Here is a 17,271-nt window from a genome sequence, read left to right on the forward strand (position 1 = left end):
GCCCCCAGGGTTCTCACTGTGTTTGCCTCCGACTCTTGGCTCCCATCCCTCTCCAAGCTTTCCTCCCTGTCAACCTGCTGAAATCCTTCTAGTCGTGCCCAATCCAGCCCTTGGTAGTATTCTATCCAGTTTTTTACTCTTCTTCTAGCATTTTCTTTTCTTTTGTCTCTTTAGGGCTGCACCCGCAGCATATGGAAGTTCCCAGGCTAGGGGTCAAATTGGAGCTGCAGCTGCCGGCCTACACCACAGCCACAGCAACACCAGATCTGAGCCGTGTCTGCGACCTACACCACAGCTCACGGCAATGCCAGACCCTTAACCCACTGAGCGAGACCAGGGATCGAACCTGTGTCCTCATGGACGCTAGTCAGATTTGTTTCTGCTGAGCCATGATGGGAACTCCTAGCATTTTCTTTTCATTTTTGGCTGCACCCACAGAATATGGATGTTCCCAGGCCAGGGGTTGAACCTGGGCTACAGCAGCAACCGGAGCCACAGCAGGGACAGCACCAGGCTTTTAACCCCTGAGCCAGAGGAAGTCCTGTGAGCCCTCCTGACAGCACCGGCTCCCGGCTTGCTCTGCCTTTCTCTTGCTTCTTTCCTTTCTGCTCAACTCTAAATATTGGAGTCACCCAGAACGCAGAGATCTTATGTAACCTGTGGCTTTAAGCACAGCCTCACTGGTGTCTTCTGAGTCTGTGGCTTCAACGTCCCTTTGGAGACCAGACGTGAAGCCACCTGCGTCCCCAACGTCCCCCTTGGGTGTCTAATGGGCACCGTGAGTTCAATATAAGAAAAACTTCATTTCACCCCCAAGCATGTTCCTCCTCTATCTTCCCACATTGGCAAATTGCACCCCCATCCACCTGGTGAGCCCCTAACCTAGGAGGTGGGGGCCTCTTTGGTTCCTGGTTCTCACCGCCCCCCACGTCCATCCACTTCCCTGGGCCTGCTCACTCTCAGGGTCTCTGCCTCCTTCACCCCAGTCCACGCCACCAGTGTCTCTAACTGGGATGGATCCTGTGGGCTTTTTCTTTTCTTTTTTTGCTTTTTAGGGCCACACCTGGGGCATGTGGAAGTTCCCAGGCTAGGGGTCGAATCGGTGCTGCAGCCACCAGCCTATGCCACAGTCACAGCAACGCCAGATCCTTAACCCAGTGAGGCAGGCCAGGGATCGAACCCACATCCTCATGGATCCTAGTCGGTTTCTTTAACTGCTGAGCCACAAAGGGAACTCCCTGTGGCCTCTTTCTACTCGAGTTCCCCGCAAACCAAGGTCTTCTGCTGAGTTATGACTAACCTCTCTATCCAGAACTTTATACACGTCCCAACACAGGCCTGTTCCCCTCAAGACTGAGGACAATCAAAGAAAAAGGGGGTTGAAACTGAGCAGGACCCTGCGGACCCCCCAGGTACAAAGGTCTTTCCACGTCCCCTGTTTCTTGTTTGCAGAAAAGGGCTTTAGGAGTTCCCACTGTGGCACAACAGGATCAGTAGTGTCTCTGCAGCTCCAGGACACAGGTTCAATCCCTGGCCCTGCTCAGTGGGTTAAGGATCCAGGGTTGCCATGAGCTGCGGTGTAGGTTGCAGACACAGCTTGGATCTGGTGTTGCTGTGGCTGTGGTGTAGGCTGGCAGCTGCAGCTCCAGTTCAACCCCTCGCCTGGGCAGTTCCCTACGCTGCGGGTGCGGCCCTAAAGACAAAGAAAGAAAGGAAGAAAGAAAAAGGTCAGTGCAGTGTCACCGGGGTGCTGTGGGCCTGGGAACCATGCCTCCAGGACTAGGGGAGAGTAACTCAGACCAGAGGTGACAATGGCCTGAATTATGAGAGGGACCAGGGGGAGGGGGAGAAGAGGGGAGAGTTCAGAGACTCGAAGGGCAGGACAGGAGGCAGGGATGGCACCAGACCTAGAGAGTCACCAGTTGGGCGGGGGGTGGAGCCCTCCGTGGGACAGGTGACCTGGGGGGTACAGCAGGTACGTGAGGGAAAGAGGAGGGATTCAGCTGTGCGCAGGCGAGGCTGGCAGATTGGGACCCGCCCTGCCAGGGTGGGAAGAGGTCAGGGTTGTGGGTGACGACTTGGGAGTCATGGGGGGAATGCGGGCGTGAGGCCGGGCGGGGAGAGGTGGAGAGAAAGGGACCCAGACAGGACGTGAGCAACACCACCTGCAGCGGACAGAGGGCCAGAGGGCAGCGGAGTCCAACGGGGTCCCTGGAGGAGGAAGGAGAGTTTCCAAATGGAAGGCGGGCACAGGCAGGGCATCAGCTGAGACCTTCAGACGCAGCAGACAGTGGGCGAGGGGGAGACGAAGGCAGTGCCTGCTTCAAAGGGGGGAGAAGGGAAGCCCGAGAATCAAGAAGTGAGACGTGAAAAGGAGGCGGAGAGGTGAAAGGTGTGTCTCAGCAGGTGAAGGGGGGGCTGGGGATCGAGTGAGGAAGAGCAGGTCGGAAAACAGTTAAGACCTCACAGAGGGTGATCGTAAGTGCCAAGCCGTGGGAGTGACGGGCCAAGGGGACAGACCTGCTGGGTGGGGGGACCGGATGGTTGTCCAAATGGGGTGTTCGGCCATCCTGGATGAGACTGGGGGGAGAGAGACAGCAAGGCCCATGGGGTTCCCTGGACACGGGGCACTCGCTGCTGAGTGGTTTACTCCCAGATACGCCTCACAGAATTGGTCTTCCTCAAATGTGGGGTAGCAGAGGCCTTGGGAGAGGAAGTCGCTTTTTGCCAAGACAGCGAACCAGGCAAATGACACCCAAACCGCAGCCAAGACATCCCAGCCGAGAGGCCCGGACTTGGACTGTACCTGACCCTCCCTCCCACTCAACGACCTGGGCACCTGGTATTATGATCATTAACTCTCTCTCCTGGAGTTCCCACTGTGGTGCAGTGGGTTAAGAATCAGACTGCAGCACCTCAGGTTACCGCAGAGGCACAGGTCCGATCCCTGGCCCAGAGCAATGGGTTAAAGGATCTGTCGTTGCCACAGCTGAAACACAGGTCGCAGCTGTGGCTTGGCTTCAATCCCTGGCCTGGGAACGTCTATACGCTGCAGGTGCAGCCATAAAAGAAAAACAAACAAAAAAGAAACAAAACTCTCTCCTTTCAACATGCTGTCGTCACCTTCCTTAATCTTACAGGGTGGGGAGAGCCATTTTCTGGGTTTGGTTAGGAAACTAGCTCTGAAACGCAGAAGTAATTATGACTTAGGCTTTGCTTCTGCCCAGACACGCCAGATGAACGTGCTTGGGGGGGAGGCACGGTGGCTAACTGGCCCAGGAAGTTTCAGAGCTCAAGGGTGAGAACTCCGGCGAAGGACTCGGTGGCCGAAGGAATGTTCACCTGTGATGCAACTACTGCAGTTTATGAAATCTGTAAAGTGTTTTCTTCCTGTTTTCCAGGCCATTTTACCAACTGCTGGAAGTGTGGTGGCCACATTGTGATTACTTTTTGAGAACTTTGCTTCTTGAAAGTCAATGATCCCTTTCCTGTAGTCGTGGGGAGGGGTCGTGGGGGAGGTGGCACAGTCAGAAGCTGGGATGTCGCTCTGCCCTTTGCTAAGGCTGCAAGCAGGGGCAAACTGGCTCCTTCTGCTCTTAAGGGTCCTCCTGGATTAGAAAGCATCATTCGGTCTCTAAAATATGTCTCCAAGTATAAATGGATTTGGCTTGGCACCTACTAACATGAGTCAATGGTCAGAAAACTTGAACTGGTTGACGCAAGTGGAATTTTCTCTCGTTTTTTGTTTTTTCCTTTCGTTTAGACAAATGTGTCACGGTCCAACGCTGTTGTGACAGATGGAGAAAATCTTATGTGGGGCACACAGGAAGGATTCTGAGGGGCCCTCTGGCACGGTGGCCCTCTCTCCTCTCAGTGCATTATTCACCTGCACTTCCTGAAAAGAACGTCCCTGTCCCGAACGTCTTGGTTGTAAAACCGCAGAGCTCCCCATTCCCAGTGAGAGGTTCCCTGAGTCGCAAAAGGAAGGACGCGGCCCCCTCCGCAAGAACACCCTCTCCCCTAGCGCTCTGCCAACTGAGGACAGCTCTCCGGGTGCGAAGCGAGTGCCGCACCCGGGTTAGGACCCCGCAGGTCTCGCTGGGCCTGTGGGTGGGGGTGCAATCTGGGCGAGCAGCTCCAGGATACGCTCCGCCTAGTGCCACTGTCCACCTGGCAAACTCGGGCTGGCCGCCGGCAGCTTACTAAACGGAGCCTCTCCTACCCCCTTTCTTCCCGCAGCACCCACCAGCCGCCCGCCTACCCTGCAGTCTGATAACGGGTTCCCACCCCTCCGCGTGGCCAGGGCTCTCACTCCGGGAACCCGGTGCTCCCACTCTGCGCACAGACCCACACACCTCCGGCCGAGCAGGGCTCTCCCTGCCCTGGATTTGCTGGCCAGACCCAGGGGGGCAGAGAACGCGGAGCCTCCCCCTTCTGTCGCCGGGGCCCACGCAGCCCAGGTGGCCGGCGGGGCGGGAGAACGAGGGTGCCCAGGCTTCCGGCTCTCCTCGCCATCGCCGCTGCGCAGAGCCCCGTTGACTGCTCCCCGCGGCGCACCCAGGAGACAGGAGAAATGCGCGCCCTTCGCAGGCTTTCTCGCCGGGTAGGAGCGGGGTCCACGCCGCAGGTACCCCCGGCCTCCCGCGGGAGGGGACTCGAGCCCCACCCATCCGAGCCCGCAGGGTCACGTGGCCAAAGGCGCCCCCGCGGGCGGGTCACGTGGCCACCGCGCCGTTGCCCCGGCAGCGGCTGCGGCGGGCTGGCGGGGGCGGGGCAGCCGGCGGGGGCGGGGCCGGGGGACCCCGCGGGACGGGCGGAAAGAGGGAGGGGGCCGCGCTCGGCGCCCCGGCCCGGCCGCAGGGCCACGGGGCCACAGGGCCATACGGCCACGCCAGCGCCGTCTGCCGCGAGCCCGAGCCGGAGCGGGAGCCGGGCCGGGCGGGCAGGGCAGCTCGGTGAGTGCTCGCCGCGGGGGATCTGGCGGGAGCTATGGGGTCCCAGCCGCAGCAAGGGGGGACCGGAATTGCCCCGGGAGACTCCACGGGGGAGGGGACGGGCTTCCTCCTGGGCTGGGTTGGGACATGACGGCTGCGGATTGGGAGACAGCCAGGTGACCCCCACAACCCCGCGGGGTTCCCGGGCGGGGTACAGTGCGGAGAGGACTCGGAGGTCCTGGGCTAGGGCCAAGCTCGGGTCCGGAGGCTGCCTGGTCTTCCGAGGGGAAAGGACAGGGATGCAGGCTTACTCCTCTGGGAGACCCCGGGGACGCGGGGCTGGGCCTCCGCCCGGAGGGAGTGTGACAAAGAGAGTCAGACGTTTCTGCGTGGCACACGCCATTACTCCTGCCCCAGATGTTTAAAGGAAGTTAAGACAGGCAAACCCCAAAACCTACCCCCTGGAAATGTTTCCAATAGCCCTGCTAAGAATAGCTGATCTTTAGAACATTCCCGTTATTCTAGGGGACCTCTTTTCTCTGACTACTTCTATACAAAAACAAAACCAAAAAAGCTCACAAGGTTCAGCCAGGAGAGCATCCTCTGGAGCCTCTGCCACCTGACAGCAGGGGGAGGAGGGGGCTCCATCTCTCCCCACCCCACCCCCTGCCTGGGCCCAGCCCTGGTGTGTGAGGACCAGACTCTATCCCTCCCCTGAGGCAGGGCCCAGGGTGGGACGCTGGGGCCGGGAGGGTGAGGATGGATTTGAATCCCATCTGGGCTGCTTCCTCTGCAGGAAGTGGCTTCTCTGTTTTCAGGACCCACAGGTCCATCTCAAGACCCAGGCTCCAAGCAGACAGCCCTTCCTTCCCAACCCCTGTCCCTCTGAGGACATCTGCAGGGCTGAGGCTGCCCCGGCCACTGCCCAGAGGCCACCACGGCCCAGAGGCCAGCGTCAGCTCTCCATCTCCGCTCTCCAGCTTGAGCTCAGCCACATGTACTGACGGTCCCGGTGCTTCCCCCTTCTGTACTCCAAGCACCCCTCTGGAGGCCGCCAAGCCCTCCTGCCCCTCGCAGTTAGCCAGGTGTTGCAGTGGGCACAGAGACCCAACTGACCCCGGACTGCTCCCTCACCTGCTCCTTCCAAGCCCCTGCATCAGGGCACCCCCAGAACAGGTCTAGCACAGTCACGCTGCCTGGGCTCCACGCCCTCCGTGCATCCTGCCTTCCACCCCCATCTCCCCGACCCCCTCTGCAGCCAGCTTCCCCGCCCGGCCTCCCAGAACGCTCCCAGGTGAGCAGCATCTTGCCTTTGAGGGGGGGTCCCTCCGTGCCAGTGCTCCCTTCACCACCTGCGTCCTTGTCCCTATCCTGGCTCCCTAGCAGAGACCCTTTCCCTGCGAGTAGAGGCAGCCGCGCCTCCTCCACTCCCTCAGCCCTCCCCCCTCCCCTCCACGAAAGCAGCAGTTAGTTCCCTGGATGAGAATCATCGTGATCTCACTCCCCCCACTGGATCCTCGCCTTGCATCTTTAATGCTTAAGCGCCAAGTGCAGTCTTACCTTAGGGCCCAGGAAGCACTTATTGAATGGAGGATGGAGAGCCGGATCCTCTGAGGGGGCAAAGGTTGTGCCTTTCACCCCTCCACATGCTGGAAGCGTCTTCATCTGCCCATGGGCTCACTTCTGTGACACGGGGAGGGGGAGAGAAAAAAATGCCTTTCTAGACGATGCCATTCTGAATCATTTGGAGCTGGCCAATGGCTTGCCTGGCGAGCAGCATTTCTCTGTATGGCCCCCCAGGGAGGAGATGTTCCTTTGATTGAAGTGCTTGAAAGCAGGGCTGCTGGCTGCAGATGTGGGCGAGGGGGGAGTGACCAAGGTTCCCAAGTCGGCCCTCCTGTAAATGGCCCAGTAATTGGCATCCAGGGCAGAAGTAAAAGAGCACAGAACTGTTCCCTGGGGTCCCGTTGGCCAGTAAAAGCTGTGTCTCTGAGCCTCGCAGGAAACAAAAGGCACCCCCAAAAAAGAGGGCCCTTCCCCACCTCCAAGAGCATCCCAGACAATCCCTTTAGGGAGGGTCTGGCACGGCCGGAGCAAGTTTGGGGCATTTCCTCAGCCCCTGACCCTGGTACGCACCCTCTATCCTGCCCTCCACCCCCAGCCGTGCTCCCTGGGACCCAGGACTGCTGATCTGGCGGTAATAGCCTTAAGCAGGCTTTTCCTGGGGCCTGCGCGGGCCTGAAAGAGCAAGTTAGTATCTGATGCCAAGTGAGCTGTGAGGTGCCTGTGCCCTTGACGCCTGCCCCGCAGATTAATGAGAGCTGATCCTGAGTGCTGCTGCACGGCCGGCCCCTGGGCCACATGAGACCGCCAATCCCCTATTTGGATTAGTGGAGATTTGGGTTTAAAATCACAAATCTCGACAGATCTGCCCTTCTGATCTTCATCCTGTGCTGCTGTCAAGTCAGATGCCTACCTGGGATCACTCGAGAGGTCCCCAGCCTCCATTTCTCAAAAAAAACAAAAACAAAAACAAACCCTTAACATACAAAACAGACATGCTCATGTCCATTGGTCAATTCAAGTTTTCATTTTGCCAGAGGTTTCCATTGCAGCCTGAACTGTGACTTGACTTTAGTTATATAAACCAGGTATTTTCAGGGTGAACTGTGCTGATTAAAATTTAAGTGGGACTTGAGAAATTAGCCGCTGCTCGGAAATGTTGATTTCGTGGTTGGCACCTGGCCTTTCGAAAGCAGGTTTGTCTTTGGGTCCGGTCTCTGATGTAAGAGCCCTGTGGGGAGGGGCTGTCTTCGTGTAGAGATGAGCCCATTGGAAAGGTCATGCATCCTGCACACCAGCAGGGTCGCATCCAGAAGCGTTAGGTACTAGAAGCTTCCTAATCACTATAGCTCCCCACTCCCTGAAGGAATGGGCGCCTCAGAGGATTCCTTCAGTGCTTTTGGCCAAGCTTGGAGTTCCATTCACCCAAGAGCCATGCTCATTTGGAGCCTTTCTTTTTTTCTTTTTTGTTACCTTGGGTTTTTGGGGGGAGTTTTGGGGGGGTTTTGCTTTTGCTTTTTACGCCTGTACCCATGGCATATGGAGGTTCCCAGGCTAGGGGTCGAATCAGAGCTGCAGCTGCTGGCCTACACCACAGCCACAGTAACGCCAGATCCGAGCCACAGCTGTGACCTATACCACAGCTCATGGCAACGCCGGATCCTTAACCCACTGAGCGAGGCCAGGAATCGAACCCACAACCTCATGGATACTACTGGGGTTCGTTAGCACTGAGCCACGACAGGAACTCATCATTTGGAGCCTTTCGGAGCTCAGTGGGAGGCTAGACTCCAGCTTTGGGGGAAGGCTGGGTGCTGCGGTCCCCCGGAGACGCACCCCCGGCCTCCTTTCTGGCAGATGCTCCCCACATTCCTGTTTAGGGACAGCCTCGGAGGCCAGGGCCCCACATGCACGCACCCCTGGGTGTCATGACCCTGGCATAGGGTGTCTACAGTGGGCCTCAGGGAAGGGTCAAGGAACCTGGGTTCCGGCTTTTCCAGGCCCAGGGAAGCCTCTGGGATGCCTGAGTGTGTCTCTCCCGCCCCAGCCTGGCTCCCACCATGAGCGCAGAGCTCAACGTGCCCGTGGACCCCTCCACCCCTGCCTGCTCTGAGCCCGGCCACAAGGGCATGGATTACCGCGACTGGGTCCGCCGCAGCTACCTGGAACTGGTCACCTCCAACCACCACTCCGTGCAGGCCCTCTCCTGGAGGAAGCTCTACCTGAGCAGGGCCAAGCTGAAGGCCTCCAGCCGGACTTCCGCCCTCCTCTCGGGCTTTGCCATGGTGAGTGCACACACGTGGGAGAGGCGGCCTGGCAAGTGGGCTTTTGCTCATTGAACTCCTGTGATGCTTCAGGGAGCAGAGCACTGGCTCCGGCCCTGCCAGCAGCCAGGAGGGACTGTTAGGAAGTCTCTGCCCACACCCACCTCCTCCAAGGGGACCATTCTGGCAAGGGGACTCCCAAGCCCGGAGCCCTCAGAAAGCCCCCCTCACACACGCATAACTTGGCAAGGAAGTTAGTGGGGTAATTAAAATAGCTTCAGGATGCAGGGTTAGCTGAGGGAAAGCACGGCCCTCTGCCCACCTCAGACACCACCCGAATCTGGAATGGGCGGGCACAGGAGCTGTGGGGTTGATGGGGTGTGATCAGTTTCGCCCCACTGGCAACGCAGATGCTCCCTGAATGTGGCCTCTGGGGTGACGAAGCAGAGCCTCTGGCGGGACTCCTGGCCACGGGCTGTTTTCTTTCTGAGTCATCCCCCAGGACAAGAGTCTGTCTGGGGAAAACCGCATGCCCTGAGGAAGGGCACCTCTGCCGTTGACTCCAAAGCCCGCAGACCCACGTCCCTTGGGCAGATTGTCAGAGGGTGGGAAGGTCAGGATTCTGGATTCGGAGTGACTCTCAGCCACTCCTCCGCTTTTCCTGTTGTCTGCTTAGAGGCCCTGTTGGGCTTGAAGCAATTTTTTTTTTTTTAATGTAGAAACAATTATTTTTCCATAGCCCAAGCCTCAGTTGTCATGGACACGCAGAAAATGAAAAGCTGTCCCAGGGAGCCGGTGCCGTCACTCCCAGGACGAGGGCTGGCCCGTTGCAGGCGCCTGTCACCCTTGCACGACCTCGTGCAGGACAGGGCAGACGTCACTAGGTTTCCAGGGCAGTCAATTTAGTTTCTGTGTGTAGTTTAAAGCAAAGGCTCATTTAGGTCTTGCGTTTTATTTTTCGACACATAATTACAAAAATCGTAATCATATGGTGCATAACTTTGGCTCAACGTGGTTTTCTTCCATGGCATTAAAAAAGGAATATTTTCTCGAGCTTAATTTTAAGAAACATGCACAAGAAGTTTAGAGGTCACTATTCAAATGACCTCACAGAAGAATTAGAGCACTGCATTCAATTTTTCTGCCTGTACTGATTATTATAGACGTATTTTTTAACTCTGGCACACAAATGCTGAGAAGTATCACGTGATTTATTGCAGGAGGACTGTTTCCTTTCTGAGTGGGGCCCGGGTTGTGGAAATCACTTCCTGTCTGTGCCTGTCTTTCGAGACCCTGGTCTTCCAAACGTTTGGTCTGCCCAGTTGATGGAAGAGTCACTGTTTTTCCAAGAAAATGCTCACTATAGTTGAAGGCCACAAAAGACCTCATTAAAATTTGAAAAAGAGGGAGTTCCCATTGTAGTGCAGCAGAAATGAATCCGACTAGGACCCATGAGGTTGCAGGTTCAATCCCTGGCCTCCCTCAGTGGGTTAAGGATCCGGCATTGCTGTGGCTGTGATGTAGGCCGGTGGCTGTAGCTCTGATTCGACCCCTAGTCTGGGAACCTCCATTTGCTGTGCGTGCAGCCCCAAAAAGCAAAAAAAAAAAAAAAAAGAAAAGAAAACAAGCTCTGTGAATAAAGTTATAAAACAAAGAGTCAATTTTGGAGTCTTTTGGGACTTAATGGCAGCCTTTCAGAAGAATGAAGTGGCCTTGGAATGAGAATAGGGACCACTAGGAGGCAGGGAGGGGGCTAGTCGTTCATTTCTTTAGCATCGATGTCTTCTCTCTGTTGGGCCTGAACAGGCAAGTGCTTGCTTCAACCACTGGGGACCCATTTCAGAAGCCACACAGACCCCAGCAGATCACATCATTGCTCCGACTGCCGAGATGGGTCTGGAGGAAGCGATGAATGTGGCCTGCTGGTATTTCCACAGTGGAAAGCATGGCCGAGGAAGGGCAGGCACGTGGGCGATGGGACAGGCTCTGGGTGGAGGGCGGCTTTACGTTGCGTGTCCCCTAATTAGAACTGCAGTGCAGTTCCTTGGTCCAGCGAGCACTTAGCCTGACCTGAAGCTTATTTCTTCACCTTTACCCATCTGCTAACACAGAGAACCAGTGATCCGAGGCCCCTTCATAAAATCTTAGCATGAACACATGGAAAAATGACCTTTCGGCCTTTTCTCCTCTTGAGGTGGAACAAAACTGCTTTCCTTGTAGGGCTTTTTTTTTTTTTTTTTTTTCCTCTTTCTTAGGGCTGCGCCTGTGGCATATGGGAGTTTCCAGGCTAGGGGTCAAATCGGAGCTGCAGCCTATGCCACAGCCACGGCAAGGGCAACACTGGATCTGAGCCGCACTTGCGACGGCTTGCAGCAACACCAGATCCTCAACCCACGCGGCAAGGCCAGGTATCAAACCCACATGCTCACAGATTTTATGTCCGGTTCTTAACCCGCTGAGCCACAACCAGAACTCCCTTGTGGGCCTTTTAATCATCTTCGTCTCTTAGGTCGGCTCGCTCTGAGGTTTACACCATGCCTTTTTGTTGGGCCCTATCCTCTGTGGTCACAAGAGCCTACCTAGGCCACAAGGGCACTGAGAAAGGCCCACCTCTCAGCTCAGTAGTCTGGCTACTGACTCTTTGGAGCAGTAATCTCTGCTAAGTTTCTGTTCAGCTGTGGTCCACTAGGACCAGCTATCTTTTTTTTTTTCTTCCAGATGTTCCATCTCCACTGAAGGCAGAGTGAGGGGATAAGGGTCTCACTCTAAGAGGCGATTGTTGCGAGAAGTTGTTGTGAAATCCTTTTTGCAAACTTTTTAAAACAGAGGTGGCTCACATCTAGGAGACAAACTGAGTGGGAAAACTTCCTCTGGCTTCTTCACCTCCCAGCTACCCCTTCCTTGATGGGGCTGACTTCTTACCTTTGGGTGCCTGGAAGAAGGCCCTGGGGGAGCCGGGAGCTGGGGTTGGGTGTGGGCCGCAGGGGGAGCCATCCTGAGTGGACTGGGTGTAACCTGGGGAAGCTGGGAGGAGCGCAGTGCCCAGGCTGGACTGTGACAGCCCCTTGTGATGAGCAGGACCTGGCCTAAATGGCCATAGACACTCGCTGCTACAGAGGTAAGCTGGGGCTTCTGGTCCTTCCGTAGGCCTTTTATTCCCTTTCATTTAGAAGTCATTTTTGTTTTATCAAAGTTAATGCATGCACACAGTTTAAGTACTGCAGAAGGTCTGTAACAAACCCCAGCAGCCCCATGGTTCCACCCCCTGGAGGCAGCCACCCATAGCACCTCCATCTCCACGAATCGAATAACATTCGGGAGCTAAGGGTTCTTGACTTATTCTTTTTAGACATTGCCTGTTGGCCTCCTGTGACTGCTACTGATGATTCAGTTCTGTTTTCCCAGCCCAGCCCCCTTCCCAGCTTCCCCTCCTCACTGCTGTCCTCATTTATATGACCATTCTCTGCCTTTGGAGATGAGGCTGCTCCTTCTGGCTTTTGGCTTCAGCTGAGAGGCACCCTGTGGCTTGTGCGAGGCCATCCAGGGTACAGGTCTGAGTCCGAGTCCCAGCAGGAGCCTCTGGTACTACTTTTTTGCCTCTTGAAAGGTCAGCTTTTAGTTTTTTGAAAAATAGCAGTTGTTTTACAGCTAAGCCCCACGGCAGCCGGGCCCTGATAATCAACAGCAAAGCCCCACGTTCCCTGGGAAGTGCAGCCTCTGTCCTGGGCAGGAGCCCAGACACACCTACCGTCCAGTTCCAGGCACCTAGGGTGTGGTCCCTGCCCCACAGCGTGATTCTTTAGCCTCTTCTGCACTTTTTAGATGTTCCCTTACTGAGATCTTCTTTAGCTAATCAGAAACAAAAAAAAGCAAAGTTCACATTACTTGATGGTGAGGAGGGCGCTGTCTGCTCTGCAGCCCCGCCCAGCGTGCCCCTCTGCCTTGCAGGTGGCCATGGTGGAGGTGCAGCTAGAGACGCAGTATCAGTACCCGCGGCCGCTGCTCATCGCCTTCAGCGCCTGCACCACGGTGCTGGTGGCCGTGCACCTCTTCGCGCTGCTCATCAGCACGTGCATCCTGCCTAACGTGGAGGCCGTGAGCAACATCCACAACCTCAACTCCATCAGCGAGTCGCCCCACGAGCGCATGCACCCCTACATCGAGCTGGCCTGGGGCTTCTCCACCGTCCTGGGCATCCTGCTCTTCCTGGCCGAGGTGGTGCTGCTCTGCTGGATCAAGTTCCTGCCCGTGGACGCGCGCCACCAGCCCGGCCCCTCGCCCGGCCCTGGCGGCGGCCACACGGGCTGGCAGGCCGCCCTGGTGTCCACCATCATCATGGTGCCCGTGGGCCTCATCTTTGTGGTCTTCACCATCCACTTCTACCGCTCGCTGGTGCGCCACAAAACTGAGCGGCACAACCGCGAGATTGAGGAGCTGCACAAGCTCAAGGTGCAGCTGGACGGGCACGAGCGCAGCCTGCAGGTGGTGTGACCCCGCTCGCTTTGCGCGCCCGCGGTCTGGGGGTGCGGGGCCGCGTCCGAGTCCAGAGAGAACAAAACGCTCCTGCGTCGTGCCCGGATCCCGCCGCGGTTCGAGACCAAAGCCCCACTCCTGTCTTAATGCTGTAAGCCTGGGTCGTTGTCCCTCAGGGGATGGACGTCTTCCGTTAAACCAGAGACTTGGACGCTAAGCGCTCAGGGCAAAGAGAGGCTGAGCCCTTGGCCCTGGGGACTTCCTGAGGCAGGAAGCCAGGCTCCGAGCAGGACCGGGTGGTCACAAGTCATCCAGGAGACCTGGAACCAGCGGCCAACGGGGGTGGGGGCCTGGAGCTGGGCAGCACGTCTGAAGGTACCACTTTGCTGGGATTAGATGGGGCATAGGATGAGAGCTTGGCCTGGTGCTTCCCTCCCCGCCCTGGAGGGAGTTGGATGGCCTGGCTTATGGAGAGAAAGAAGGTGGGAGCCTGGCACATGTCAGCCCAGCAGGTGTGGTGGGTGCTCAGTGGGTGTCAGACGTGCCAGGCCCTGGGGGGGACCTTCAAGGGTGGAGGCCTGTCTGTAGGCATCCGGGTGAGGTGCCCCCTTGAAGTGGTGGTTAACCAGGGTGGGTGCTTGGAAACACATTGGGCTTACATTCTCTTCCCAGCCAGCCTAGCGCCCTGGCCACATGGACCCAGCGAGGCCACTAGGCTGGAGAAAAGGCCCACAGTCCAGAGGCCACAGGATGCCCCAAGTCTATCAGCTGCCCCTGAGGGTCCTGGCTGCACAAGGCAGGGCACTGGCCTGGGCACCAGAAACTGCCCAGCTCCCTGCTGCCTGTGGTCCCAGGTGGCGGGAGGGGACAGCCTGGGGGACTCCGTGTCCAGACAGGGCCATGGCAGCCCTGGCCAAGCGCGGGTCCTGCTTATAATGACGCAGAGCAGCGGAAGGCGACACCACGTAGAGCTCCCCTCCTGGGCCTCCAGACACGGACCCATCTCTCACTTTCACACAGCCACGCACAGCGCCAGTTCTGGTGTCTTCTCAAATGGCAGCTGGTAGACCTGAGCCCGTGTTTTTAGGCCAGACGCATACATGCTACAGCTCAGCGTATGCATGAGCCTGCCATGCCCTGAACTGCATTTACCACACGGGCCAGCAGCCGCCCGAGGGGTGCCTGCCTTCTGTTTTCACAGTCTCTGGACGTCATGCTCGGATGGCATGTCTATCCACAGCCTGGCAGCTCGGTGCGGCCTGGGTTGCCTGTGCCAAGACATCCCGGCTGGCCCGGCTGAGGCCTCTGGGCTGTGCACATTAACCTTAACGAAGGCTCTGAAATGCAGAGGCTTAGCAGTGTGAGTCATGGCATTTATGAGGAGCCTGGACGTCCTGTCCCGCCGGGAGGGAGGACAGCCCTGGTGTCTTCTGAAGGGTGTGTCCCCGCATCCTCTGCGGACCTCTGTCGTGACTTGCTTGCTCCCTAGCGCATGTCGCTTCTCTCCCGGGGCCTTGCTGCAAAGGCTCGTCTGCTTTACTGTGTTTGCAGAAGAATGTCGGCGTCACTGCAAGACATCCGCTTTTGTGTCCTGGCAGAGACAAGACAGGCTGGCTCCTTCCCAAGGCTGGGAGGCCCCCCTCAAAAGGCCCTTCCCCTGGTCTAAGCCTTTTGAGAGGGAGCCCTGTTAGGTAGGCCCACTTTCCTGGGCCATCTGATGCCCCCACCCTTTGTGCTGGACCCAGAGTGCCAAGCTCCCCAGCCTGTGGCAGGCATACCCTCTGTTGCTCCAGGCCTGTGGGCCAAGCTCTCTGGCCGGGCTGCATCAGGGTCAGATGCTAGGTACCCAGTGATAGTGCCACCCGGGTAGGAAAGATGCCACATACCACATCTTAGACACTGATTAGGAGAATAATGTTCTCGTAATTTCTGTTTTCACCTCACGAGCTCTCCCAGCTCCAGCCTTTCCAGTTCCCAGAGGTATGGGGCAAAGAGAATTTCTGTGGGAACAGAGAAGACTCTGGGCCTGGGGCCTGGTGTTTGGGGCAGGGGCAGCCTCGGGGGAGCCCCAGAGCTTGCTCCGGGGATGGACAGTAAGCCGCTGTTTGGAGCTGCGGCAGCAACTCAGCAGGGCAGCCTGGGGAGGAGGGAGGCGAAGTACAGGCTAGAAATTCCATTTCTGGAGGTTTAGCCCGACTGTTCCAAGCGCAGCGGCCTCTCTACGCTGAGAGGCGCCAGGGCCGCCCCAAGCCGGCAGGGTTTGCCCTATTTTCCGCCGAGCAGAGCTTCCTGGTGCTCATGAAACAGACACCCGCAGACGCGCGGAGGCCCTTCCTAAAGTGGAGCATGGTCTCCATTTAGAACCTGACCAGACGTTTCAAAACGCAAGGGTTTCTATTCTAGACAAACTGCCAGGGCAGACTGTACTGCAGTGTCTTCTAGGAAGGTCTATGGAGGATAAAACCGCACACGCCTGAGCAGATGGAGGCTCACCTGCAGTGCTTACCTGTCTCGTGCCGATTAACTCACATGCATGACGCCGTGGAGGCCACGCGTGGTGTGCACACCCCCTGTCCTGTGTACGGATTTTTAAAACAGCTGCCCTGGATCAAACTGAATAAACAAGTAACGCTATGAGTCGGTCTGTGCTCTCGGTGGAAGGGCACGGAGGGGGTGAAGCCCTCCCCCAATCGGGGGTCACCAGTGTTCTAACAGATACCCAGGTGAAGGGGGCGGAGGTCTCTGGGATGGACAGGCAGGGCACTCGGACCCAGACATGCTCTGCAGCTCCTGCCCAGTGCCCTCCTCTCCCCCAAGAGAGCTGAGCGCCCCTGCGGGCTGTTCCCCTTGCCAAGGGGGGCTCTCCCTTTCTGGAAACAGCACGGGGCAGCCAGTGTGCTCCTGGGGGCCAACAGGGCCCTCTGGACAGGGGTGGTTCGAGCGCCCACCCGTCCTCTGGGAGCCACTGGGGCTCTGGTCCTGCAGGGCTTTTTTCCACCGCGGGTGACTGAGACTCTGGGGTGAGGCTGGGTGTCCAGCTGGGCAGCAGAACTGCACAGATCCACCCTCGGCCGGGCAGCACCGAAGAGGAGACCCCAGAGAGTCTATGTTTTAACAGTTGCCCACTGAGGGAGAGGCCCCCTTGTAGACAATGTCTGTCCTTGGTTATTATTTTTAAGGTCCTGGCACTTTAAGCCAGAGGCTCCAAGGAATCAGGTACAAAGCAGCTGGCACAGGGTACAGAAAAGCGGCCCATCCAGGGGGTCAGACTGCCTCTGCAGCCCAGGAGGATCCCCCAGGCCCCAGGGGCCCTGCGGAAGGCCCGGGCTGAGTCTGGAGCTCCAGGTGCACAAGCCGCCCTGGACCATTCCCCAGGGAGCCCGGCCAGCCTGCGCAGGACACTGTTCTGACTCGGGTGCCTCTGGGCGGGGGACGGGGGACAGGACTGAGGCCAGAGTCTCCTCACCAGGCCCACCTAGAACCTGCTGAGCCCGCTTTCCAGCCTCCACCATCCCTCACAGGTGGCTGGGGACCTGGCTCAGGCAAGAGTCACCCTGAGGACACTCCCTGGACCGAGCTCAAACAGAGCCCTCTGCTGGCAGGGCATCTCGCCACTGCACCCAGGGCCAAGCTGCCCCAAGGCCCAGCCTGTCAGGCCCCTGAGCAGGCTGTTGTGTCTGGGCCTGCCTGGTGGCTGAGGCAGCAAGACAGGCTGGGGCTCTGGCTGGGCTTGCCCAGGCGCCAGTGTGAGGGGTGTACGAGGGCTGGTACAGAGGTCACCGGCCCGGGGAAGCAGCCACCCCCCACCCTCCTGCAGACCCAGGGAGCGGCAGTCAAGGTGTCTGCAAGCCCGCTGCCCCCACCGCAGCCAGCGGCTGGGCTCACTCGGTCACTAGAGGCCCACGCAGCCTCTCTGCTGGGTCCCTGCCCGGTTTCTCCAGTTCGAGCCCCTGGCTCCATGGTCAGTGCAGGGCGGCCAGCAACTCTGCCCATCTGACCGGTTTTAGAAAGTTCCAGAGTGACAGTGAAAACCTGTG

General features: G+C 57.8%; 1 protein-coding gene across 2 annotated transcripts; it reads left to right on the forward strand.

Moving 5' to 3' along the window:
- The first annotated feature begins 4,193 nt into the window (after nucleotides 1-4,193).
- Nucleotides 4,194-15,871, forward strand: ORAI2 (ORAI calcium release-activated calcium modulator 2). 2 transcript variants are annotated; one of them, XM_047779779.1, is made up of 3 exons: nucleotides 4,194-4,603; nucleotides 8,545-8,782; nucleotides 12,710-15,871. In XM_047779779.1, exons 2-3 carry the CDS (start codon nucleotides 8,558-8,560, stop codon nucleotides 13,250-13,252), a joined length of 768 nt encoding a protein of 255 aa, XP_047635735.1. In that variant the 5' UTR covers nucleotides 4,194-4,603; nucleotides 8,545-8,557; the 3' UTR covers nucleotides 13,253-15,871. The 2 variants fall into 2 exon arrangements, with proteins under 2 accessions (XP_047635735.1, XP_047635737.1); XM_047779781.1 differs by lacking the exon at nucleotides 4,194-4,603 and adding an exon at nucleotides 4,817-4,955.
- Nucleotides 15,872-17,271: the final 1,400 nt, after the last annotated feature.

Source organism: Phacochoerus africanus, chromosome 5 (genome assembly GCF_016906955.1).
Source record: "Phacochoerus africanus isolate WHEZ1 chromosome 5, ROS_Pafr_v1, whole genome shotgun sequence".
Lineage (NCBI taxonomy): Eukaryota > Metazoa > Chordata > Mammalia > Artiodactyla > Suidae > Phacochoerus > Phacochoerus africanus.